At 46.0% G+C, this 27901-nt stretch overlaps 2 protein-coding genes across 3 annotated transcripts; both read left to right on the top strand.

Moving 5' to 3' along the window:
• Window positions 1-1857: 1857 nt before the first annotated feature.
• On the top strand, window positions 1858-13469 carry gpr146 (G protein-coupled receptor 146). Its single transcript, XM_061847391.1, has 2 exons — window positions 1858-2159; window positions 12222-13469. The coding sequence occupies exon 2, from the start codon at window positions 12241-12243 to the stop codon at window positions 13240-13242; it is 1002 nt and encodes a 333-aa protein (XP_061703375.1). The 5' UTR covers window positions 1858-2159; window positions 12222-12240; the 3' UTR covers window positions 13243-13469.
• A 7085-nt stretch (window positions 13470-20554) lies between these two features.
• gper1 (G protein-coupled estrogen receptor 1) lies at window positions 20555-27236 on the top strand. Of its 2 annotated transcripts, XM_061847390.1 has the most exons (4): window positions 20555-21488; window positions 23133-23334; window positions 24607-25150; window positions 25220-27236. In XM_061847390.1, exons 3-4 carry the CDS (start codon window positions 24872-24874, stop codon window positions 25895-25897), a joined length of 957 nt encoding a protein of 318 aa, XP_061703374.1. In that variant the 5' UTR covers window positions 20555-21488; window positions 23133-23334; window positions 24607-24871; the 3' UTR covers window positions 25898-27236. The 2 variants fall into 2 exon arrangements, with proteins under 2 accessions (XP_061703374.1, XP_061703373.1); XM_061847389.1 differs by having other exon boundaries at window positions 24607-27236.
• The last annotated feature ends 665 nt before the right edge of the window (window positions 27237-27901 follow it).

Here is a 27901-nt window from a genome sequence, read left to right as displayed (position 1 = left end):
GGCTCCGGCACACCAGTGACTTTAGTGAGGATAAGCGGTTCAGATAGTGAATGAATGCCAGTGCTGTGGTCTTTAAAAGTAGTACTGGCTAACGCTAACCCAACAGGTTGTCAGCTCCCCCATCTGACCCTTCGCACAACGTACATATATATATATATATATATATATATATATATATATTCTTTTCCTTTCGACTTGTCCCGTTAGGGGTCACAACTCCCTGCTTTCACTGCAGATCACAATATCATCTGCGAACATCATGTTCCAAGGGGATTCCAGTCTAACCTCATCTGTCAGCCTATCTATTACTTCAGCAAACAGGAAGGGGCTCGGAGCGGATCCCTGATGCAGTCCCACCTCCCCCTTAAATTCTTCCGTCACATCTACAGCACATCTCACCACTGTTCTTTTGCCCTCAGCAGAACATGTGTGTGTATATATATATATATATATATATATATATATCCATTTTCTTTTGCCACTTATCCTCACGACGGTCCCAGGGAGTGCTGGAACTTATCCCAGCTGTCAACGTCAGGAGGCGGGGTTACACCCTGCACTGGTTGCCACCCAATTGCAGGGCACATCGAGGCAAACAGCCGCATTCACATTTACACCTAGGGGCAATTTAGTCTCCAATAAATGTTGCATGCTTTTGGGATGTGGGAGGGAAACCGGAGTGCCCGGAGGATACCCACGTAGGCACGGGGGAGAACATGCAAACTCCACACAGGCGGGGCCAGGATCGAACCTGGGTCCTCAGAATTGTGAAGCCAACACTTTACCAGCTGACCCACTGTGCCGCCATGTTTATATATGTCATGTCATGTCCTTATCCTAGCCGCCTATCCTCACAAGGATTGCGGGAAAGCTGGAGCCTGTCCCCCAGCCAGCGTCGGGCGTAACGCGGCTTACACCCTGAACTGGTCAGCATTCATATATATATATATATATATATATATATCCATCCATTTTCTTTTGCCACTTATCCTCACGACGGTCCCAGGGAGTGCTGGAACTTATCCCAGCTGTCAACGTCAGGAGGCGGGGTTACACCCTGCACTGGTTGCCACCCAATTGCAGGGCACATCGAGGCAAACAGCCGCATTCACATTTACACCTAGGGGCAATTTAGTCTCCAATAAATGTTGCATGCTTTTGGGATGTTGGAGGGAAACCGGAGTGCCCGGAGGATACCCACGTAGGCACGGGGGAGAACATGCAAACTCCACACAGGCGGGGCCAGGATCGAACCTGGGTCCTCAGAATTGTGAAGCCAACACTTTACCAGCTGACCCACTGTGCCGCCATGTTTATATATGTCATGTCATGTCCTTATCCTAGCCGCCTATCCTCACAAGGATTGCGGGAAAGCTGGAGCCTGTCCCCCAGCCAGCGTCGGGCGTAACGCGGCTTACACCCTGAACTGGTCAGCATTCATATATATATATATATATATATATATATATATATATATATATGCATTTATTCGTCTTCTCAAATATGACAATCAAACAGTTTTGGATTAATGAAATAGTCTTTGAGTTAATTTGAGTGACGAGCTCGCTCGTGGAACCAATTAAAGTCGTTGGTCAAGGTTCTGCAGTGTTCTAAACTAGGTCCCGTTGAGGGGTGAAAACATGAATGTGTTCTTTGCCATTGTTTTCAACTGGGTTGCTATTAAACCATGAAAACACGAAAGAATGTGCAGTCGTCTGCCTTTCCCCCTTCGGGATCTTCACGAGGCCCCGCCCCCCGCCCCCCCGTTCAAACAAACTGACCAATCAGAGCAAACGACGTCTTCCCGGGGCTCGCGACTGGAGGCGAGTGGGGGGGGGTCACGTGTGTACACATCGTACGTTTAGCGCTCGTAGCTTCTCCGGCGGACGGACCGCCCACTTTTTTCAGGACGAACCTCGTCCCAAAAAGTTGATAGTCAAGGGCTATGAATGGAGTAGAACGGTGTCTTTATTAAAAATCTTTTGAATTTGAGTGTTTATGCCGCTTTCGTAAGGGGTTTCGGAGCGCGCCCGGGCTTGTTTTTCGGGACGTTTCTCCTCCATATGAAGCGGTTGAGAAATGCCTTGTGAAATGTTACATCCTGACCCGATGCCTCCGTAGGTTGCTGCGACCGCAAAGCCAAGTCTCAAACGTCTCTGGTAAGTCGCATTTCTGCCACTTTTTCGATACGTTTTGCCCTCATACGTTTCAGAAAGCGAGTGGGAGAAGTAGAAAAGAGGCTCCAAATTCGGACTAAACCGTGAGAGCGAGTCGCAGTTTGTTGTGTGGTGTCAAGTGCGATGGAGGTCACCAAAATGTCCTGTTTGTTTTCGTGCCTTGGACATTATACCGTCAAATATCACATTTGCAAAAAATGTGCATTTACATTATTTGAAGGATAAGGAAGTTTCGAAAGTAGATGAGCAAGTTTAAAGTGTTTAGATGATGTTTCTGAAGCTAGCTTACAAGTGCTGTCGACAGTGACATACTGACACAGTGATTACTAATACCCAACATATTTTTTGGTTGTTATTGTTGCTTTTTTGCCACTTAGCGATCGTTGGTAAACTCTCGAAGGTAATCCTAAAATAATTTGAAATAAAACACTTATTAAATGATAGACAAATACATTTTTGCACGTCACAAAATCCAATACTGTATAACATCACAATTAGTCTTTAAAAAGTAATAATGCGCAATTTTGGTTCTTCATTTAATTATAAATTCATTATACCAGATTTTTTCCCCAATATATGTATTTTGATTTTCTATTCAGATGTTCAAACTTAAGCTCAAGAGCCAAATTCTTCAAGTTTGTTTAAGTAAATGTTTATTTACTGTATGTCTACATTGTGATTCATCCATACATTTTCTGAGCCGCTTATCCTCACTAGGGTCACAGGAGTGCTGGAGCCTATCCCAGCTATCTTTGAGCAGGAGGCGGGGTACACCCTGAACCGGTTGCCAGCCAGTCGCAGGGCACATCGAGACAAACAGCCGCACTCACAATCACACCTTGGGGCAATTTAGAGCGTCCAATTAATGTTGCATGTTTTTGGGATGTGGGAGGAAACCGGAGTGCACGGAGAAAACTCACGCAGGCACGGGGAGAACATGTAAACTCCACACAGGTTTGCCCGGAGAGCCCCGGTCCTCAGAATTATGAGGCCAAAGCGCTAACCAGTTGCGCCATTGTGCCACCATCTATTTTGATCCATTTCTGTAAACTGTATGTGGATGGTAGGGTAACCTATCATGTACTTCAGTGGTTCTGGTTGGTACTTGAGCTCCCAATCTCTGACATGGAAAGGCTCAAAATATTAGAAACCGCTTTACAATACAGTAATGCCTTGATTAGGTTCTGGATTACCCCTGCAATAGGTGAAATCCGCAAAGTAGCACCTCCAAATATATGCATTTTTCTAAGATATGTGAATCTCCCCAGACTCTTATTACTCTTCCTCACACTGTTATAAAGCTCTACCATATGCTTAGAAATACTTTCTATACTCATAAACATCTTTAAAACTCTAAACATATAGTAATCCACAGCCGTACTATATACACTGTATACTTTGTGTTGTGTATTAGTGAATTTTACTCTTCTCTTTTTTGTTCTACAGTTTTAATGTTTTAGGTTAGGAAGCACTTATTGTAACACACAAAAATACAGCATGCATTTCAAATTCCTAGATATGGAGAATTATGGATGATATGTGTATGTAAAAAGATTTTGATTCTGCAATTGATAGCAGAATAGACTGCCGGTGTAACTATTTTAAGAGGGGTGATGAACGCATTTACTGTGTTTAATTCCTCCTCTTCCTTGCACGAACACTATTGTACAAATTGTGCCTAACAGCATTTAAAAAAAACGTCCGTATAGCAGCAGTAGAAATGTAGTAATAGTAAAAAAAGAAATTACTGTCTTTAGGAGTAAAAGTTGTAGTTTGACCAAATCCTTCTGCTGCAATCTTCCCGCTCAGCACAGTAAAAACCGCTCGGGATTTAGCATCTCTCCAACGCCTGTCCTGTCTTCGCCGCATTTGTCGTCGGCAACTTCATCCACGTGACCGAAGGCGAGATGGGGCGTGGGTGGGTGGTGGTGGTGGTGGTGGGGGGGGGGCGTGGCTTAAGTGCGCTTAAGCCCGCTTTGTGCTGACCACTGAACTCTGACTTCAGTTGACGGCCGCGACAATTCCAACGTGGCACCGTAGGAGAGAAGTCACTCGAAAGCTGTCGGGGAAAACGTGACTGCTGATTGCTGTGACGACTTGATTAAGATTTGTGATAATTATCATGCTTGCAGCTGATCTGCAAGTACAAGGTGTTGTAATGGACCTTTCAGACCTGTCAATCACTCGTACAATAATAGCCAATCAGCATTGTCTTAACCCCTGGCTTGACACACCCTTCTCGGCGTATTGTCCCACAAGCAATGCTGGTAGTCAATAGCGTGCGCTTGGAAAAGTTAATGTTATGAAGAAACTGGTCCTCAGATGCGCTTGGGGTACATGTAATTCTGATGAAAGATATCCTGCTAGGTTACAAGGGGCTTTTCCAATGCCTAAAACACAGTTGACGAAAATTCTACGATGGATTAAGGCTTGCGGAAGAGCGCACGAACAAATAAATGTGAACAATATCAACAAATACAAGGCTGTATACTCGAAGTATCACATCGAATTCTCAAGACTGAGCGCTGGGTTCGATTACGAGCCAAGTCAAACTTTTTCATCTGGCGACTACGGTACTGACTGATTTAATCAGCAATCACCAAATGTAGAAAATCGTAGCTAACTCGCTTCTAAAGACTACAATGATATTACTCGTGATCTTTCCAAGTAAAAAGTACTCACCCTGCTTTACATGCGCAGTACTATTCCACTATTTTATCATCTTAATCCTGTGTACATAGCCTTGCGTGAAATCGTTGAGACCTCTCTGTAGAACTCTCTTGGACAAGTCTGACGCATTTGGCAAAAAAAACATACCGCAATATTATCTGGAATACACGATATAAAATCAAACATGTTCTGTTCAGTCGCCATTTTGGAACTTTGTGGGATATGGCAAATGTAGCTAAGGGTGGCGGATCTTAAGATCGCCAGTCGTAAAAGTCCATTGGTGAAAATCCACAACCTGTGCTAACAATGGAAGAAACTCGTGGTGGAAGTAAATTTGTATGAAAAATTCTTCTGGGCGATAATTCTAAAACAATCAATAGAAATTACTTATAGTTTTATAATAGAAACTTAAATTACTGTGTATTGTGGTAACTGTGCTAGTTAGTGTGATTCTGATTGTAACACAGCAAAACTATTTATATGTTGGGACTGTGTTAAACTGAGGAAATGGTTAATACCAGCTCTTATTTGAGAAATATGTTTCTTCCTTCCTGAGTAGTGACTCATTTTTAATCAGCGACATGTTATGCAGAATTTAGATGCCTTAATATTACACTTCCAAGAATTATTAGCGGCTCAGGAAATGGATATGAAGAGCTTTGGGGACTTATTAAAAAGACGACTTTCAGAGGTAGGTTTGTGGGTGTAATGCAGTTCTTTTGCCGTAAATTATACACCAAGATGAGGCTCGACGTCGCGGAACCTCACTCGAGTCCTGGCAGCGCTGCCCAGCAGCAGCATTTGGAAATGTGAGTCACCCGCTTTTCAGTTTTTGTTTTGTTTTTTAGCGTAGTAGCCCTGCCCCACTACGCGCAGTCAATCATGTGACATAATCGAGTCATTTCTCAGAAAGGCTCAGAAAATTCCAGTAAGAACGCAGCGTAAGACGAGGGGCGTGGGGCCCCCGGAGTGTCACGCGGCGTCAAAAACACACGGAGCACACGGGGGTCACTCTGACGACATCATATTTGGTGGGGCCCTCGCCATCTGGGAAATATTTAATTTCGCCATTTCCTGACGCAAAGTCGTGCAAAAAAAAGTGTTCAGGCTGGGTTGGAGCGCAGTCACATGCGAGCAGAACCGTCGCAGGGTGTCTGCCTCGTGTTGTTATTGCCGAGGAGCAAGAATGAGATATGCTTTTAGTGTCAGTCACGATGCTAAGCTGTCAGCGCTTGGGGGTGTGGTCTGCGGCACAAGTGTCGGATTGAAGGTGCAGGGGACCTACACAGCACGTACTGCTTATATAAAACACGCTTCATTAGTCATTTTATTGCCGCACAGTACATGCAGGAGAATATTTCAAATTGTCATCAAGCGGACTGATGGAGTCATTATGACATATATGCATCATAGTTCTCAACGGAAAGGCTATTTAAAGGCGTTTTCATCACTGATGATCGACATCAATTATGGAGCCCGTTACAGTTTTAGGTGGCAGCGCTGATGACGAAGATGTATTCATAGTGCCATAAGGCATCCAGATTGTGGGAAATCCCAAAAATGAGTCCGAGGAAAAGAAATACAAGAAGCTAGGCTAACTGGGAACTACACTGCAGTTGCAAACTCTTCTCCTTGTCATTTTTTATTGTGGTTGAATGAATTGGATTGAAATCTCTTCGAGTATGATTAATATTAATGACGACATGCGGAAAATGTTCATGGCTTGTGTTGGTGAGTTCTGTCTGACAGGGACAAGTGAATAAACACCAACCGTAAAGGTCAAGTGTCATCCATATAAACATTCTAAAATAGATATTGTAATGAAAAATACATATAACATTATTCACTTCAATGGCAATACAAAAAAATAAATATGAGCGGAGAGGGCGTCATTTATGCGCAAAGTTGCGGAGGTCTCACTTGACATCCAAGTGGCCCCCATTATTGGCTGCATCTTCTGTCCGTGATGTCACACTGGGACATTCGCCATTGAAAACACGCTGTGTCCCCTGCTATGGAACACGCCCCTTCGGACGCAGAAGCTCTTTTCGAAGAAGAGAACATCTCACAATCGAGTGAAGTGACCGGGGCGATATTACCCTATTGTTTCGAGCCATATTTAGATGATATCCGGATCGCGGCCAAACCACCTCCCCACCCGATCCACCTCCGCTCGGCTGTGATTAAAAACAACTCCTCTCGGCGCCGCGATGGGTCACCCCGGCCCGGATCGGCGCCACGATGAGCCCCACCCCAGCTCGGCGCCGGAATGAGCCATCCGGGCCGAAGCCGTGATCGCGGCGGACGAGGCACGGCTTCGCCGGCGGCAAGTCCGAAGCTGTGCTCGACGCCGACGGGTACATTGACACATTTAGCACCCCTGACTTAGGTGTGCGTGTCTTTCGTTACATTCTGAGAGGATTACCCCCCCCAACTATTTTTTTTTTTTTTTTTTTGTAGCTGTATACACACCTACCTGTCATTTGGAACCCATGAAGTGCTTGTCCTTTGCACCCGTGCAATCCATTTTTCACGACAAACCGTGTTTTTTTGTAAAGTATGAAAAATGAATCCATCCTCCCGAGTGTTTGAGTAATATCCAGCAATACAACGTGCCGGCATTTTGGCTAACACGAAGGAACAACAAGCTACCTTCCAGCAGGTCAAACTAGCATAAACAGACGAGACTGCTTGAGGCGCTACTGCCCTTTATGTCACTTCCTGCTTCTTCTCGAAAACAAATCCCTCGAGAGGATTTTCATGGCGGGACTTACAAAAAGCCATAAACGTCAAAATCATGTTTTGTGGTGGAAAAGACGGATGGGTCCATACCGGCTGCCATTTTTTCATTAAAAACATACTAAAAATTATGCATTTTTTGACAGTGGACCGTTAAAGTTGTTTCACACTTCTGTTCATTTTTTCCCCCCACATTTATCCATCCACCCAAGCATTTAATTTTTGCTAATTCTTTTTACAATTTCCCTTTTGTCATCTGATTGTGTCAAGTGAGCCTACTTCCCCTTTAGCAGGTGTCGCAAATGAAATCCAAGCCACGCTCATGCGTCCTAATGAGCTTTTACTTTTTATGTATTACACAACCCGGTTTGAGTTTAAGGAGCCTTGAGGGAGCGGACCGAGCAGGCTTATGGCCGTGTGACCTTTCGGTAAGGAAAGCGCTTGTAAATGATTCACTCGCTTGTGTTTGCACGTGGGCCGAGGGACGCTGCTGTGGGTGAAAACAAACTTTTGTCAAGAGTAACCGGAGACGCTCTTCCTGCTGACCCTCTTTTCAGTCCAACTACTTTGACTCCCAGTCTCAGCAGCCACTGCCTCATTATACCCAGCTGGAGTAGTACGGAGACAGACTGACGTCCTTGCCTCCGGTAGGCCAAAACAGACCCTCGGTAGTGGCTCTTACGTAAGCGGAGGAAGCAAAATGCTTCCCCTTTTTACTGGAATTGCGAGTCATCCCTTCAAAAACAAAGCGGCCTTCTCGCACTTTCTTGCGGATGAGCGAACGTTTCGCTTCCGAGTTTATTTCCTCATCATTAGGCGACGAATACGACTCTGCAGTCGACCAAATGAAGTCCTGTAAAAATAAACAAGCGTGAGCGCTTTTGGCGGCCCCCGGCTCGGTCCCCGACGCTCTCGGTCATTTTCCTTGACCTCGCCTTGAACTCGCAGACGCTCGAAGTGGCTTCTTCAACCGCAGCCTGGTTCACGTTTCACTCTAGTCGTCGCCATATGTCAAGAAGAAGATTCAAAGCACTTCGCACTGAGTTGCCAAAAATTCCTCAACTATATCAACCCTTGTTGTCAATGCAGGATTCCCCTCAGTCTTGGCTCGACATACAAGACTGTAAGTACGATGGTACCTTGACTTACAAGTGTCCTAATATGCAATTTTTAGTTCCGAGCCATCACTCAGTGTTTTTTCTCGGCTTTGTTTTGCATTTAGGAATGGAGCTATCACATATTTTTAGAAGTATTCTACTGATTATCTCATCAATTCATCACATAATCAGATAAAAATAGATTTTGCGTTATTCAACACAATAAAATGTGCAAATAAGGCGCATTTTATTGCTGTCCTTGTGTTCTACTGTAGTATCTGTGCTTTTACGTGTGCATAGTTTTAAGGGTCTAATCCAGAGGAAATGTATTTTGTCTATCATACAAATGTAGCTAAAATTTCATTTAAAAAAATATTCTTTAAAATTCTCAAGGCAACAGAAATGAAATAAATTAGCGTCAAAGTCAGTCTGAATATTTTGCTCGAAATGTCACTTAGATTCGGCAAGTTACGGTACTCTCCGGAATGTTACGTCACGTCACGTCACGACAATGTTTAGCCGGAGAGTGAAAAAGCTAGCAAAGATGATGAGGAAGTGTGTTGCATACGACTGTTCCGCGTCAAACGCTGACGGAGTCAGTTTACATGAATAGCCGAAACCAGGTTATGGACCAGGTTTGTGAAGACAAACCGGGTGCGTTGGACTTACAGATCAAAGTGGACAGTAATATGTTCCACACATTTCACGGAGGACTGCTTTGAAAACACGGCACAGCGTTCACTTGGCTTCGATAGCACATAAATATGTACGTGTTCAATTGTTTAGTATTGACAAGTATCTACCTCGTTTTAAATGTAAGTACAATACCGATACAGATCTATATGTCAGCTAATATCCATATCTATGTTTTGGAGGTGACGAAATTTGGACACTGTATAAAGTTAGTGTACTGTTGACGCTCAGGTCTTCCTGAAATTCGACTACGGTGGTGTGTGCTCTCAAGTGTTAGGTGCATTATTTAAAATACGGGCTAAATCTTTTAAATGCAGAACAATACTGAAGGTTTTGATTTTCTGTTTTACGCCGACTCAGTCGCTAGTACAACAACAAAGGACTCACTGTTGTGTGCAAGCAGCGTCAGATGTTTAAACGTGTTTGGATTAGATTATTTCGTCAACAATGTGTACGTAGATTTCTTGAGGCACCTAACAGTCTGTGTTTTGGGTGCGAAGTTCCACGTCAACTTCGTCAGGTCTCGCCGAATCCTGTCCTTGTGTTGCATTCGGCAACTCGGGTTCGAACATATATGGTTGAATTACACCCGCATGGGATGTTTTTTGAACACGGGAAGAATAAGAAAATTCCTCCTCTTCAGTTCCGATCTCTTCCAGAGAGAATTCTGTAGATTATTGGTTGTTTGTCACTATGCTGAGTAAGGGCATACACCACTCCTTGGTGTTATGGGTTGGGTCCCTTATCTATGTTCTAGTCTATGTGTAGCCGCTCACAGTGTTCCTTGTCCTCGGAGTTCAATAAACACTCATTGCTTCGGAAACCTGTGTGATCACAAGAAGCCGGTAGCATTTACACATTCCATAAAAACTTCTTCATCACGGCTGTCTATCTTCTCAAGATCCCACTCGGGTGTATGTTTGTCTGTGTCGGAAACCATTTCTGTACTGGGGTTGTCTAGGTGTGACGTCACACGGAAGCGGCTTCAACAGGGCCTCGGTTTGAAACAGACGTGGGAGGCATTCGGATTACAAAGAAAACGTGCCATTTGGCGCTAATTTATTTCATTTCTGTTGTTGAGAATGTTTTAAATGAAAAATTAGCTACGTTTTACATGATGCAAAAACTAAAATACATTTCCTCTGGTGAGTGATGTGGTTGTCAGTTGGCTGCCTGTTAATTAGCTAGCCCAGTGCAACCTGTTTATTAATCTTCTTATTACTATTACTTATTATTTGTGCTGTGGAGTTCAATAAAGGTTTAGATAAACCCGCACTCAGTGGAGTGATACTTTTTTAAAGCCACAGTGCTTTTCGGCACACATCCGAACATAACAATACTAGCTTCTTCATCTTCTTTTTCTTTTGGCCTGTCTTCTTCCTCTTTTTCTTTCGGCTTGTCCCGTTAGGGGTCGCCACAACGTGTCATCACAGATGAACGCATATTTGTTTGGCACGGTTTTACGCCGGATGCCCGTCCTGAAGCAACCTCTCTGCATTTAGCCAAGGAGAAGTTAGAGCACCTGGTTTTCCCAGGTGGTCTCCCATCCAAGTACTAACCGGGGCCAAACCCGCTTAGCTTCCGGGGGTTCTCAGGGTAGCATGGCCATAAAATCAGCAAGTAATGACATAAATGTATAGTAATTATAAAAACTAATTTCCTTATTCGCTTACATCACATTCATGAATTCACTTTAGAGCAAAAAAGTCGTAATAAATGGATTGTACGTATTTGTTGCACAGACGAGACAATTCGGTGTATCGAGCGCCACCCGAGCACTATTGTACGGGAGAAAAGTTGCGGTACCAACGGCAGAATGCGCGGAACCGCCACGAGCAGGACATGAATGCTGTTGTCTCGGCCAGCCTGCACGTGACAGACGGCGGAAAAGAAGCTCGCAGAAGCGTCAAACAATTTAGTTCTGTGCGGAGGCACCAGAACAAGGCGTTCCTTCATTTGCTGCGGGTCGCTGGTGTGATACCGACAGACATGCTGGGATGTTCATATTCAGCCAGTCAGAGCCAGTCGAGTGGATTTAATAATGTTACTCCAGGTTTTGTGCACGCGTGTTTGGGTGCTAGCTACACTTTACAGCACGGGTGTCAAACTCAAGGCCTGGGGGCCAGATCCGCCCCGCCACATGATTTTATGTGGCCCGCGAACCCCACTCTAAGGGTGTCAATTTCCGTGATTCTTGGAAAAATCTTTACCAAAATTTCAAGTTGTCATATATCATAAATGATAAAGTTGAGATGCTACAAGCATTTTTGTGTTACGAAACGTGAAGAGTTGATAAACACGTTACCCTTGATTTCTAATTACAAAACTAGTTCATAAATGGATGTAAAGATGATGTCATAATGGCGGCAGCACGGTGGCTCAGCAGATAAAGTGTTGGCCTCGCAGTTCTGAGGACCCGGGGTTTAATCCCGGCCCCGCCTGTGTGGAGTTTGCATGTTCTCCCTCTGCCTGTGTGGGTTTTCTCCGGGCACTCTGGTTTCCTCCCACATCCCCAAAACACAAAACATTAATTGAATACTCTAAATTGCCCCTAGATGTGATTGTGAGTGCGGCTGTTTGTCTCTCCGTGCCCTGTGATTGGCTGGCAACCGGTTCAGGATGTACCCCGCCTCCTGCCTGTTGTCAGCTGGGATAGGTTCCAGAACGCCCCTCGACCCTCATGAGGATAAGCGGCTAAGAAAATGGATGGATATCTGTATTTTGCAAGTGTCTTTTTTTTTTTTTTTTTCCTGTACCATGGTAGTGCCAACTACCATAGACAAAGAAAGTCCTCGCGTGTTTTAACATAACTAGCTGATGAATATTAATGTGATTGTGATTGCAGTCCGCTCTGGGGTCCAGCGATGTGGATCTGCTTGCTTTACAACGAGACGGAAACCAGCGTGGACTTCCGGCTGTGCCAGGACCTGGGCCTCATCGTGTCCGTGCTGTCGCTGGTCTACCTGCTGGCGTGCTTCCCGCTGGGCCTGTGGTCCAACGTGCTGCTGGTGGCCGTCAACCTCTCCAACAAGGTGTCCATGACCATGCCCGACGTCTACTTCGTCAACATGGCCATCGCGGGGCTGGTGCTCAACTTGGTGGCGCCCGTGGAGCTGCTGAGCTCCACCTTCACCCGCTGGCACGCGTGGGAATACACCAACGAGGTGTACATCACGCTGCTGATCCTTTTCAACATCTCCTCGCTGGTCATCATGTACTCCACCACGCTGCTGAGTCTGGACTACTACATCGAGCGGGCCCTGCCGCGCACGTACATGTCAAGCGTGTACAACACCAAGCACGTGTGCGGCTTCATATGGGGCGGGGCCGTCCTCACCAGCTTCTCCTCGTTGCTCTTCTACGTGTGCAACCACATCTCCACCAAAATGGTGGAGTGCTCCAAGATGCAGAACAAGGAGGCGGCCGACGCCATCATGATGTTCATCGGCTTCGTGGTGCCCGCCGTGGCGGTGCTGTACGCCTTTGTTCTCATCCTGCGGATCCGGAAGGAGTCCACGCCGCTGGACCAGGACTCGGCCCGCTTGGACCCATCCATCCACCGGTTGCTCCTGGCGTCCGTGTGCGTTCAGTTCGCGCTGTGGAGTCCGTACTACGTGACGCTGCTGGTGCAGACGGTGGCCGGGGTGCCCGGGTACGCGAGCGGCGCGCGCTATCTCCCCACCTACTACTTCCTGCGCTGCGTGTCCAAGCTGACGGCGTTCTCCAGCAGCTTCGTCATGCCGCTCATGTACCGCCAGATGAACAAGAACTTCTCTGACAAATTGCGGCGGCTGCTGGCCAGGCTGCGCTGCCGGGACCGGTCCTTCCCCCACGAACGTTCCACAGTGCAGCACGTGGTCACGTGAAGCTTCCCGGCGACATTTCCGCACACCCCCAGCACTTATTGAATCCCCCCGCCTCCCCCCTCACATCCCTCCAGAGCCAGTATCTTACCGCCTCGCGCTAGCCGCCCCCGGGACTGCGTTAAAGGGGGACATAGCAAACTGTGGAATTTCCTGTCACCTTCCGGAGCACAAACCGACAGATCCAAGAAACCACTAAGTGCTACCATTTTTTGTGTGTGTGTGTGTGTGTGTGTTGTGTGTGTGTGTGGTGTGTGTGTGTGTGTGTGTGTGTGTGTGTGTGTGTGTGTGTGCGCGTGTGCTTGTGCATGACCTAGGGAAGCTCTCCACTAAGTCACTTTGGCTGCATCCTCAGCTCTTAGCGCCTCACCGTTGCAGTGGCCTGGCATCCTGGCAATGTGATGAACATGCGAATGTCCCCGTACATTCACTAAGCTCCTCAAAAAAATGATCCACCGTATCTCCTTGAAGTGACAGCTCGCCTCGCGACATATTGGGCCACGAAATGAAGTCCGCTGTGCGAGCCGAATGTTAGCTAGCTTTGCTCACAAGGTGCTCGATGTATCACAAAAGACAAGCTGCTCGGCCTTGAAATGAATTTGAACGTGAAGGCCTGTTCTTGGATGCAACTTTTACTCTGCTGCCAGAATTCCATTGATGTAGAGCCAGAACGCCGCCGTTAAGTTACGCGTCGAAAATAAATGTTGGCATTGTCGAAAAAGATGTACGTGTAGGCCCCTCGCCTCCCTTCTGAAAGCCTTGAAACACATTTGTGCCCTCGTAACTTCTCCCTTTCATGCCAAAATATTGCTGTTACCGTAATTCCCGGCCGACAGAGCCCAACTAATTATAAGCCTCGGTACACAGAAAGAGTTTAACGCTAGCGCGAATGCTAGCGTTAACGCGGCGCTAGCATTACCGCACCTGGTTATAACCCTCGGTACAGAGTTTAACACTTCAAGCTAGCGTTAGCTCGTGGCTAGCATTAGACTCTTTTTATATACCGAGGCTTATAACCAGTCGTGCTAACGCTAGCTTTAGCACAGCGTGTGGAACAAATTTGGGGCTTGTAGGCCGGAAATTACGGTAAATTGGAAGTAAATCTTGATTCTGCAAACCAGGAAGTTGTGGAAGGATTACACTGACGAAATGATAATAGTCCTGAAGGGAAAATCAAGGGGGAAAGAAATTCCCGTTTGTGCTTCATAGCATGGTGTTTGAGTGGTTAGCACGTTAGCTCCACATTTTTGGGGCCATCCTGTGTCGTTTTTACATGTTTACCCCGTTTGTGTGGATGTTTTCCGGGTACTCCTACCTCCTCCCACATTCAAAAAAACATCAAGATTCATAAAAGACTAAAATTGTCCATGAATGTGAATGGGATTGTGAGTTTTTGTTTTTCCATGCGTGATTTAGGAATGGCTAGCGGCCAATCCTAATTCTAGTCACCTGGAACAGGCTTCCCCGCATGAGTGACCCTAATAAGAGTAAGCATGATAGAAAATGGATGGATGTATGTATTTTAAATTGTAGTCCAACTTTTTCAACACCAACACTCGTTACATTGATCTTTTTCCTTCAATGGCCACACTTGTTTTCAATGAATGCCTACTAATGGTGCTATTCCAGATCCGTAAATATTGTGAGCTGGAATTTCGGTTACTCGGAATACATTTTTTTTTTTTATTAGAAATGCCTTCACGTCTAAGTACAGCACCTGGCACCCTCATTGTTTGAGTTTCAATCATAACCGCTTTACCTCATTACCCAGCGAATCATCAAATCCAGACAAAGAATTTGGCTCCAGCGCGAGCGCCTCAGCATTTGCGCAGCCAGCATTTGCTACTGAGGTGAAAGGCACAGTGTTGATTTTTTTTTTTTTTTTTTTAAGTTGAGCACTTTCTAGTTTTCTGTCAGAAAAGCAGCGGAACCTCCAAAGTCGAACACAACTTGACTTCCAATTTTGAAAACTCAGAAACGTGTTTTTAAAATTAGAGAATGCAGTTTTCATACTGCTAGCAAGATTTGAAATGTGGCCTCGCGTCCATCCCCGCCCCCTCCGCTACGTCGCCGACATGACTTATTCATGATGGACTCAATGGCAAACACTGTCTTACTTGTTTTGATTATGTATTTTTGAAATGACCAAACAAAAATATGACATCTGATCAACTTATCTGGAGATCCAGTAAGAATGGTGACGTGACGCACATGGTGGTTTTCCAAGCTTAGCCGTGCAGCTTAGCCGACACCGTCGTTACATATGTTTGCCTTTTATCCGTCACGAGATTCATTTTTAAATTTTATTGCTAAACAGACCTCGATAATCTGACGAGAGTCTGCGGTGTGTCCCTACTGAGCCCCGGTGAGCGTTAGTGCGCATGAGTAAAATGATCGACATGTGTTCAGTCACACCTTTTTGTCTCTACTCTCTGATTATCTATTCTCGTTGCGCCATTCCCGGTCATTAAATAATAATTAAAATGTAATTAGGGGCATAAAATTGTCCCAGAGAGCGGATGATTTAGACAATATTGTACTGTCTAGCTCATGCAGTTTGAACTTTATTATTTTTTAACTGCAAATGCTACCTTTAAGTACCTTTTAAGTATTAACATTGAAGAAAGTGTCATACAAGTAAAGAAACTAATTGCTATGAAACGAAACTAAAAGTATAATTCCTGGGCTTTAGTTTTCCCTCTGAATAAAATAAAAAAAAAAAAACATAGTTGCACTTTCCTCTTTCCCGTCACTGGCACCTTTCTGTGTCATGTCATGTCATTATCCAAGCCCGCTTATCCTCACAAGGATTGCGGGAAAGATTGAGGCTTTGGTTTCATCAAAAGGCCGCCCCCATAAAAAGGCCAAATAAGAGGGTGAAAAACTGCGTTTTTTGAGAGCTTTCGACTTTGATTGGTCCCACTGTTGGTCGTGAACGGTTCCTCTTTTTTTGTTTGTTTTTTTTTTAACTTTTGCTTTGCATTTATTCACGCTCCAGCAGAGAGCCTTTATCACAGGAGTATGGTGTCCATTTTAGAAAATTTATGTACTCTTAATGTGAAGAGAAGGCCCCTATTTGACACATCAGTTAACCATTCGCATCTCGGAGTCCTCGGTGACGGATCGTACAGTATGGTATAATGTATCCATAATTGAGAGTGCCCCCCCCCAGAAAAAAGAAAAAATCTCTGCTATATCATAAAAAATATGTTCCGTTAATCGATGCAATCAACTCAATTTCCACCCCTTGCACACACTACTGTCTCTTACAGTGGTTTGTTTCAAATGGAAGAAAATCATTTTTCTCCACGGTGTCACGACAGCGCCTCCTACTGGAGGACCGCATACCGTCAGTTGGAATTCTGGTTGCATTTGTGATCGACTCCCCACCCCCAGCTTTCACGGCCTCCATGAACTGTTCTATTCAGATGTAATGTTCTCACTTACAACGGCGAAACCTCTTTGGGTCCAAATGCTTTTTAGCTCCCCCTCCATCCTTGTCTGTAACAGTGAATATGAATATGAAAATGAATGTGTATATATTGTAAGCAAGTGTGCTGTAGGGTGCTCTTTCAACGCGTACAGTATTTGTTGTTGTTGTTGTTGTTTTTGCCAGAGATTTATCTAGATTCTCTAAGTAATCTACTGTCATTTGAGTCAAAGACTGAATAAATCATAAACTAACATTTCCTTGCATAACTCGTTCAATTCACCAGACACTTTTGTACAATAAATTCCAAAATGGCCACTTTTGATTAAGGCGGTATTTAAAAATGCATTTACTGTTGTGGTTGTCCACAGTGTCGCGCGCCACTAGATCGTTATTAAAAGTATTCCGACATAGCGAGGGTGTATTATTAAATTGGCGCGAGGGTCAAGCCCCCGTGTCTAAACTAGTGGAGCTGTTGCTTAGCAACCGTACAGCCAGCCAAACTGAGATAATCCCTTTTCATATTTGGGCCGAGCGCCCTGTTGTATATACCGGACGGCCGATTTAATCGCAAACCCGCGCGTGTACGGTTTTGATGATTATTCCGCGCCGATTGTTACGTAATCATTTTAATCTATAACATGACATGTCGCAAGAGAACAGATGAGGGATGGCATTTGTCTACTTTTGCGCTTCCGAATTTGTTCCTTTGGTTCCGCGCGAATAAAGTGGCGTAAAAGGTTTGCTCTCAAATTGTACCGAAACGAGAAAAAGCTCCTAACAAGCGTCGACGTGGGAAACAAGGTTACGCTGACATCGCGTAGCCCATTAAACTTGTTTTTCCGCCCCTCGCTGAGAAAGCTTATCGTGAGGCCAAAAGGTAGGAAAGGCTTTTGTCTCGCACACGTCCGGGCGCTCAAAGAGCTGTTGGACCACCCGGTTGGAGCATTTGGTCCCCCGGTTTTTAACATTTTGTTTGGGTCGTCTATTTGAGTTCACGCTTCAAGTATGGATAAAAAATGCCACTGAAAATTTCGATGCACAGCCGAGTGCGAAGCGGCTGCGATTGAGAATCGGCACCTCCGAATCCGAGACTGCGGTCCTCGGTCGGAAAAGGGAGGCGTGCACCTCTCCGTGTCGGGGATGAGATCCTTCCCCCAAGTGGAGGAGTTCAAGTATCTTGGGGTCTTGTTCACGAGTGTGGGGAAGAACGGAGCGCGAGATCGACAGACTGATCGGTGCAGCGTCTGCAGTGATGCGGACTTTGTATCGGTCCGTTGTGGTAAAGACCAGTCGATCTGCGTTCCTACCTTCACCTATTGGTGTGAGCTGTGGGTCGTGACCGGAAGAACGAGATCCCGGATACAAGTGGTCAAAATGAGTTTCCTCCGCAGGGTCTCTGGGCTCTCCCTTCGAGAAAGGTTGAGAAGCTCAGTCATCCGGGAGGGGCTCAATTTTTTTGGCTGCTACTCCTTCGCAATGAGAGGAGCCAGATGAAGTGGCTCGGGCGTCTGATTCGGATGCCTCCCAGACGCCTCCCTGGTTGAGGTGTTCCGGGCATGTCCCACCGGAAAGAGACCCCGAGGACGACCCAGGACACGCTGGAGAGATTACGTCTCTCGGCTGGCTTGGGAACGCCTCGGGATCCCTCCGGAAGAGCTGGGAGAAGTGGCCGTGGCATCTGATCCGGTTGCCTCCCAGACGCCTCCCCGGTGAGGTGTTCCGGGCATGTCCCACCGGAAGGAGAACCCGAGGACGACCCAGAACACGCTGGAGAGATTACGTCTCTCGGCTGGCTTTGGAACGCCTCGGGATCCCTCCGGAAGAGCTGGAATAAGTGGCTGGGGCATCTGATCCGGTTGCCTCCCAGACACCTCCCTGGTTGAGGTGTTCCGGGCACGTCCCACCGGAAAAAGACCCCGAGGACGACCCTGGAGAGACTATGTCTCTCGGCTGGCTTGGGAACGCCTCGGGATCCCACCGGAAGAGCTGGAAGAAGTGGCTGGGGAAAGGGAAGTCTGGATATCACTGCTGAAGCTCCTTCTCCCCCGAACCCGACCCGGAAAAGATAGATAGTTGATGGATGGATGGAATTTGTTAACATTTAAAACTTAAACTGAAATACAATCTTAATCTTAATCTTAGAACAATGTATCTTCAACAAAACCGGAATGTGTTTTCATAAATACCAAAAGACGATTTCGGCACGACAGTTCATTCGTTGCTCCCTTTGCATCGCTCCTCAGGAGGAGAAGAAGAAAACAGAACTTCCCTCCCTGTTGTCCATTTTGTTGATTTTTCTCAACGCGGCACTTTTGATGTTCCGATGTCGTCTTTTTCCTTCCAGATCCTTAAGCGGAGGCAGATGAGGCTGTTTGGAGACCTCCCACTCATTAGCCACACAGACCCCCCCCCTCCCCCCCCAACTCTATTTAACACCCTTTCACGCTGCCCTCGGCATGAACTGTCAGTTCCAACATTGACATCCATTTTAGACTGGACAATTCATTAGACACACCTGCACTGTGTATCTTTACATGTGCTGGAGCTAAAAGTGCATCCAGAAGATATTCACAACGTTTCACATTGATTTTATTTTTGTTATGGTACACATCTATCTATCTATCTATCTATCTATCTATCTATCTATCTATCTATCTATCTATCTATCTATCTATCTATCTATCTATCTATCTATCTATCTATCTATCTATTTTTTTTAATTTTATTTTATTTTACCAGTTTATTTATTTTAATTCAATAAAAATATTTTCCCCCTCAAAGTTTTACACACGACAACCCAAAGTGAAATTATATATATACTATATATTATTTTAAATTTGGATGTTTTCTGAATCCCCCCCCCCAAAAAAAGATTTTTTACAGATTTTGAAGTTAGTAACATAACAAAATATGGATGGAATCGTGTGATTTTTGTTGTTGTTGTTGTTTAAGTACTGTACTGTATGGCAGCACGGTGGAACAGCTAGTAAAGTGTTAGCCTCACATTTCTGAGGACCCGGGTTTGATTCCGCCTGTGTGGAGTTCTCCACCTGCCTGTGTGGGTTTCTTCCGAGCACTCCGGTTTCCTCCCACATCGCAAAAACATTAATTGGACACTCTGAATTGCCCCTATGTGTGATTGTGAGTGCGACTGTTTGTCTCTATGTGCCCTGCGATTGGCTGGCGACCGGTTCAGGGTGTACCCCGACTCCTGCCCGTTGACAGTTGGGTTAGGCTCCAGCACTCCCCGCGACCCTGGTGAGGATACGCGGCAAGGAAAATGGATGGATGAATGAATGAATACTGTACTATATAAGTATTTTCAAATCTGATTGTGATTTTTCAACCCCTTTCTCCAGTTCAAAGTTTATACTAGGTGGCCCTCTAGTGGACTTAAAGGGGAAGTGCAGCCTGTATTGCGCAGTTCCTCCTCGTGTCAACATCCTGAGTTCGGCGGCACTCAATAGACCCTCAAACACAGTCAAGACACTAAATTGGATATCGGCTCATCCCATATTGACATGTGCCCTGAAGGCTGATTCGATCACAGAAAACCTTTACTGTCATTGCACTGCACACTATCATTGATTAGCCGACGTAATTGGGAACAGGCCCTCTTTTGTACATACCGTGCTATTAATTTAAATGTATGCACTTGTATGATACAGATTCTCAGTTGTCACAATTCAGGCCGTTCACTGTCGTCTTTATCTGTCTTGTTCTTGTCAGCGACAGGTGCTTTTAAGAGAACGGGCACATGAAGATTTATTTTATTATTGTGTCTGGTGATGCTTGGTAATCATATTTTATTCTATCTTTACTAGCCTGATTGAGTTTGTCCGGTTGGGGAGTTTCTGCAGGTCGGCGTCCACCCCACGGAGGTAGAAAAGTTTTATGTTTTCTTACCTTTTTAAGACCATTAAATTTGCTCAAATGCATGTATTTGTCATAACATATAAAACAATTTAGCATCTTCACCAAAACCTAGCGTACCGGTACACGTTTTCGCAAATATGAAAGATGTTTTAGTCTCCACAACAAGTCTTTTTATGAACTGAAAGTTTAGCTGTCAGCGAAACGCAAGGACAATTTAAAATCTTCAACAAAACTCTTAAAATGTTTTTATCATCATCCAAAATAATTAGGTCTTCAATCACCCAATGTACATTTTCCTAAACATCAAAGATGATTTGGAGTATTCAACATGTCATGTATAGTATGTAAATTCATTTAGAAAAATGATCAAAGGATATACTATGTGTGTTATCATAAACAAACGGAGAATATTTTCTGAGCCGCTTATCCTCAATTGGGTCGCGGGAGTCCCGGAGCAAATCCGAGCTAACTTCGGGCAGGAGGCGGGGCGCAACCCTCAACTGGTTGCCAGCCGATCGCAGTGCGCATGTAAACAAACAACCGCTTGCACTCACATTCCCACCTGCAAGCAATTCGGAAGCTTCGTTGAACTGACCGTGCGTGTTTTTGGGATGTGGGAGGAAACGCGGAGCACCCGGAGAAAACCCACGCAGGCCTGGGATTTCTAACTGCTGTTATTAACTGCTTCTATCTGTTCTAAATGCTAGAAGACTCTGCATCCATCCATCCATCCTGGATCCTGTCATGTCATGTCATTATCCAAGCTGCTTATCCTCACAAGGGTCGCAGGAAATCTGGAGCCTATCCCAGTTAACTACACACTGAACTGGTCGCCAGTCAGTCGAGACCATCAGTGAGCGGGAATCGATTCCGCGCTGCCTGGACCAAAGTCCGGCGTGTGTACCACGACCCCATCAGAGACTCCTTCCTCTGCAGAACTGTGAGTTTAAAAAAAAAAAAAAAGTGTCTGTCATTTCACTGTCTGTCTGCTGTCGTACTCGATATGTACGTCGTACTATGGCGGCTCCAACTACTGGCAATTCCTCGTGTGTTGTTTAGATAATTGACCAATTGACTGTTTTTGACCACGTGACTCCATCCGAGGGCACCATGTTGGATGGGTTCACTCTCCTGATGCGCTGTTCATTCTATGGCTTTTGCACACAGACCGCAGTTACACAAATGTTCGTGCGACTGTTAAAAGTGACACATGATGGCTAAAAAAGACTTTGGAAAGTTATTGGGGCTCATTAGACGTTGTTTCAAGAAAGCGTTACGACAAGAAGTGCACTTTGATCGACGATATCGACCCACAAACGCAAATGGAGCACACAAATGTAGGCGTCGGTAACCTATCCAGACATCGTCCACTTTCTCTTCTTCTCGACAAGCGCTTTTACCGTGGACCAACTAAAGAATTTCAAATGGTCTGGAGGCCTACAACCAATTCATCAATGGCTGGGTTCGTCATGCGGCGGTATCCATTGAACGCACACCGCTAAGGTTAGCGTACCGCACAATGCAATTGAAATATGTACCGTGTGATTACAGTCAGCGTTGTGTTGAATTATGTTGATTATACCAACGAAAGAGGTGTAGATTTTTATTTCCGTTTTTGTTACCGAGAGGGAGAGAGCGAGAGAGGTTCGACAGGGACGAGTCCCAAGTTGAGCTCGCAGCTTTTATCTCCACTGCCACGGCTGCATTTGTAATTCAACTCACGAAACAAGCTAGCGGAGCAGTAACTCGTTTTTACAAATTTTTATAGTACACAAACAAACGGAAAATACAGATTTTGGAGACAGGCATTGCATTCACACACGAGTATCGCGCTTGGCTGCTAGATCGGCTCCGCTAATAAGAGACAGCCACAGTTGTCGCCGTTTGGTTTGCTAACTGCTCCGTTTTCTCGCACTGGTTCTCGGTCACAGCTGGCAGTCGAAAGAAAATCGCTTTACAAACGCCCGCTTTCCTTTGAGCAACCCATAACACAGCAGTACGCCCCCATTCGTACGCCATTTTTGAAACGATTCCTGCTCGGTTACTGTTTATTTACTTGAATTCACCCAACCAAGATGGCGCCCGCGTTCTAAATCGGAAGGTGTGTGACGTCACTCGAAAACAGCCTACAAAGGTGATTGTAATTTGAACCCCGGTCCTCAGAACTGCGAGGCGGACGTGCTTAACCAGTCGGCCAGCTTTGCTGCTACAAGCTAGTCTAAAATGTTTTTCTAAGTCCGTAAAGTGACGTGAAACGTTGGCTGTCTATAAAAAAAAAAAAAAAAATATCCTGATTTGTTCTGCGTTTATGTAGCCAGGAGCAGAAGTTCTGGCGCCGGTCCACCTAATTGATGTGGACAGGTGTCCTATTATATTGTATTACATACGTGTTATCAAAACCCTTATCTGCTGCAAATGTCACATTGAGAATTTCCAGTAAATCGAAGGAAGTGGCATTGATAAATGAGGTCAGATCGTCAAATTATAATCTTAAAAAAAAAACAAAAAGTCATTTCTGTGAATGGATGAATTTACATAATCATGTCGCTGTTTCAAATCAGCCAATTTATTGAACTTTTAACAGGGGGGAAAAAAAAGGGAAGTTGAGTCACCACGTCAAAGGTCCGAGTGACAGCTTCTCCGGCCCGCCCCCCTCCCCTCACCGAAAAGGGGTGGGGGGGCACGCACAGCAGGTGGTGCAGCAGAGGATCACGGACATGGGATTCGATAATCTCCACTTGTCTGACTTGCGCAGCGGGATAAGGAGAACCACATTTGGGGGAAAAGTAAGTGCGATTTCAGATCCATCATTCATTTTTCAATTTTTTTGGTTTGGTTTTGGAAGGAACTTTCAAGGCTGCTTGCCGGTTACTTCACTCCTTCTGTATATTTTAATTGAACACAACAAATGTGTATTATTTTTACGTGATGCCAGCTGCATAACTGAAGAGTTTTCATTTCAACCCCCCCAACTAAATTTTTTGTCATAATATGCTGATCATAATGTACTCGCGTCAACCTTGAATTTCATTTTATTTTTTTCAAATCATGGCTTGATTTCACATGAATTCTGAAAATATTTCTTAATATTTTAAAGGGCAATTTTGTATTATTATTATTACATACCTGTATTTTACAACATGTTGATAAATATATTTTATCTTCTGTCGATCTACAATATCACACTAATTATGACACTATTAAGCAATATATGAATTCTTAAGTACTATTTTCCTATTACGCTTCTGTGTGACTTTAGATTTCCTTTTAGCACGAAATAAAATTTTACAACATGGCGCAAAGTATCATTTGAGCAATAAAAAGTCAATTTTATCATATTGTTTGCACACATAATGACTCTTAGGTGTCCTCTTAATAAGGTTGGATTAATTCAATGTAGTATGACGCGGCATTTTAGTTCCATTATGTGATATTGTCTCATTTTTTGGGGGCACGCATGACGCTGTTCTCGACATGCCAATACTCTTAATAAGAGCGCATTAATTTTGCAGAGAGTTTCCTCTTGGGTAGGGGAAAGGCCTGCGGGCTGGGAATGTTTGTTAAAGGTCACGTTGGCCAAACAGATATCAGGATTTGGATCTCTGGGGAGCGTCTGACAACCAGAGAAGCTTGACGTTAAAGTGCATAATTACAAATAAAAAAAAATTAAAAAAAAACAACCCTGTATTGATATATATGATGCCACCGATCGTCGTGGGAGAGACGTCCAAACTGGAGATTGTTCGATGTTTTCAACTCGCCATATGGACGACGCGGCGGGCGGAATTGGCCGAAAGGATTTCAACGGAGGAATTTTCAATGCATCTGCTTAAGCCTCGCGGCTTGAATTTTAATGACGGCACTTAGTGGTCCCATTAGTAAAAAAAACAAAACAAAAAAAAAAAAAACAAAAAACAACACCAGATTTTTCAGAACAACTACTTAAACACGTGATGCGTCTTTGGGTCAAGATTTGAACTAATTAGGTTTTTTTTTTTGGGGGGGGTAACAAAATCCCGTTGTATTGAGTTTGTGCTAATCTTCTATGCGCTCTTTAGCTCAGGTGTCAACCGGCGCCGTCGCCAGCCGACGTCCACTGAATAATGATGGACCGCCAGTGACGCATCGAGTCAATCTCAGGCGTGCTCGGGCCAAAGGTGTCATGGAGACGCTCCCGTCTCGTCCCGTCTGGAATCCGTCCCCGACGGCCGCCAAACTGTCGGCTTTCCTCCGTCAGCATTGAGGATCGGGGCCCCGCCCGGCCGACGAGCTCGAACCATGTAGCGGCCGCAGGTGATCGGGCGCATTCCCGCGGCAGCCGCTATGGAAGTGGAGACCACCTCCCTGGTGTGGATTTACGTCAACGTGACGGTCAACACCTCCGACGGGTTCAACTCCACCGAGAGCTCGGACAAGTCTTACGCCATCGGGCTCTTCCTGTCCTGCCTCTACACCATCCTCCTCTTCCCCATCGGATTCATAGGCAACATCCTGATCCTGGTGGTCAACCTCAACCACCGTGAGAAGATGACCATCCCCGACCTGTACTTCGTCAACCTGGCGGTGGCCGACCTGATTCTGGTGGCCGACTCGCTCATCGAGGTGTTCAACCTGAACGAGAAGTACTACGACTATGCCGTGCTGTGCACCTTCATGGCGCTCTTCCTGCAGGTCAACATGTACAGCAGCATCTTCTTCCTCACGTGGATGAGCTTCGACCGCTACGTGGCGCTGGCCGGCTCGGCGGGCTGTGGCCCGCCGAGGACCATGCGCCACGCCAAGCTCAGCTGCGGCCTCATCTGGATGGCGTCCATCTTGGCCACGCTTCTGCCCTTCACCATCGTGCAGACGCAGCACCGCGGCGAACTCCACTTCTGCTTCGCCAACGTCTTCGAGATCCAGTGGCTGGAGGTGACCATCGGCTTCCTGCTCCCGTTCTCCGTCATCGGCCTTTGCTACTCCCTGATCGTCCGGATCCTCATGCGGGCGCAGAAGCACCGCCGGCTGTGGCCCAGGCGGCAGAAGGCCTTGCGGATGATCGTGGTGGTGGTCCTGGTCTTCTTCATCTGCTGGCTGCCCGAGAACGTCTTCATCAGCATCCAGCTGCTGCAGGTCACGGCCGACCCGGCCCGCAGAACCACCGCCACGCTGTGGCACGACTACCCGCTGGCGGGCCACATCGTCAATCTGGCCGCTTTCTCCAACAGCTGCCTCAACCCCATCATCTACAGCTTTCTCGGGGAGACCTTCCGGGACAAGTTGAGGCTCTTTGTCAAGCAGAAGGCCAGCTGGTCGGCCGTCGGCCTCCGTTTGGGACCTCCGGTCAGGACTGAGGTGTCAAAGGTGTGAGGACAAGAGTGGGAAACCGTACTTTCCACTTCCATCCATCTAGTAACCTGCTCACCTTATGAACAAAAACCCAAAGACAGAATCCTGTACACCAAACCATTCGTCATTCTAGCACTCAGATAGACTGTTCCTAATTTTCGGGCTTTCGCCGCAGAGACTCGTACTTTTCCTAAAATGATTTACTTCGGGTCGACACGGGGGAGATGTAGAACGTTTGCCTCCCCAGGTCTGAGAGTTGGTTTTCAACTCCGGGCTACCGACTTCCTTAGAGGAATTTGCATGTTCTTCGTGTGCTTGTGCGGGTTCTCTCCGGGTGACTCATCTTCCTCCCCGCATATCACAAATTGAAGACGCTATTTCGTCTGTAGGTTGCGAATGGGGGTGTGAATGCTCGTCTTGTCTATAAATTCCCCGCGAACGGCCGTCAACCGATCCAGGCTTTACCCGACTTCTCTCGCAATGGCAACCGAGATGGGCTCCGGCTCACCCGTCACCTTAATGAGGATAAACGGTATTAAAAATTTCATGGCTGGATGAAATTTTTTAAACCCCACTTATGCAGAACTGGGGGAAGAACTCAAGCTAGCAATTTACCACCGACAGACTCGGTCATAGAGGTCTCAGAGAGGTGTGACGGGAACTCTTAGAACTCCGGCATGGCCAACGGCGTTGATGTTTTTTGGTTTCGGCCATCCACACGGAATCACGCTTTTCCCCCCTGGATGATTTACTTGGCTTCAGACCCTTTAACATAGAACGAGAGGGGAAATGTTGACCTAACAATTTCCTGTCTGGAGAGGCAGTAGTAGCAGCAGCAGCTCCATAACAAGCGAGACCTCCGCCAAGGCCAAAACTACTCACGTTTTGGGGTTTTGCCCACTTGGGTGTGCTTCGAATTTGGCTTTTCCTTGCACAATTTGCTTGATTGGGGGTTGGACGAAGTCGACCCAGCATCTCACCGTCAACGCCTTCCTGACATCCTCCCCCTTTACTTCTCCCGCCCGTCGTGGTGCATGAAATTTACGCTGCCACTGAAGTACTTGTTACGTCACGTCGGATCATAATCCAAAAACGTCAAGCCCTCTGTTTCAACTCTGATTTGGCAATTTCGTGGCGGGGGTTTCACTTTACGCCGGATGCCCTCCCTGACGCAACTGCTTCATTCATCTGGGTTCGGGTTTTTTTTTTTCCACCGTCTCTTGTGGATTCCTGTGGCCTTTTCCCACCATGATACATTGAAATCTCGTGACTCTGCACCAAATTGTTTCCCTTGCCGAAATGTTGCGGGGTGGAAAAAAAAAAAAAAATCAAGGTAATCGGTCAAGCAGCTTTTGCACAATCCCGCTTTTGATGTTCAACCACATGTTAGCATAGCTGGCTCAATTTTTTTAAAGGGGACACAAATATACATCTTAAATACATGTTTTTAGTGTTTAAAATCCAATTAGCACCATTGAATAGTGGCTGGGGGGGGGGGGGGTGTATGGCCCATGGACCACAACCCCTTTTGTTCTGTAATCCAGTCCACCAAGCATTTACATAACCAAGAGCCCTAGAAAATATTTTTTATCCAAAATTACGGTAGGTCAGCTCGTAATGCACTGGCCTCACAGTTCTGAGGTCCCGGGTTCAATCCCGGAACCGCCTGTGTGGAGTTTGCACGTTCTCCCCGTGCCTGCGTGGCGTTTTCTCCGGGCGCTTCCTCCCACATCCCAAAAACATGCAACAATAATTGGACCCTCTAAATTGTCTGTAGGTGTGATTGTGAGTGTGGCTGTTTCTCTCTATGTGTCCTGCAATTGGCTGGCGACCAGTTCAGGGTGTACTCCGGCTCCTGCCCGTTGACAGCTGGGATAGGCTCCAGCACTCCCCGTGACCCCTGTGAGGATAAGCGGCAAAGAAAATGGATGGGTGAATGGGTTTTGTGAAGGCCGGCACGGTGGCGCAGCTGTAGAGTGTTGGCCTCACGGTCCTGATGGCCGGGGTTCAAATCTCGCCCCGCCT

Source organism: Syngnathoides biaculeatus, chromosome 16 (genome assembly GCF_019802595.1).
Source record: "Syngnathoides biaculeatus isolate LvHL_M chromosome 16, ASM1980259v1, whole genome shotgun sequence".
In the NCBI taxonomy this organism is placed as follows: Eukaryota; Metazoa; Chordata; class Actinopteri; order Syngnathiformes; family Syngnathidae; genus Syngnathoides; species Syngnathoides biaculeatus.
This window is presented reverse-complemented; position numbering and strand designations above follow the sequence as displayed.

Coding starts and splice junctions, on each gene's coding strand:
- gpr146 (XM_061847391.1), top strand. CDS start 12,241: ATGTGGATCTGCTTGCTTTACAACGAGACGGAAACCAGCGTGGACTTC.
- gper1 (XM_061847389.1), top strand. CDS start 24,872: ATGGAAGTGGAGACCACCTCCCTGGTGTGGATTTACGTCAACGTGACG.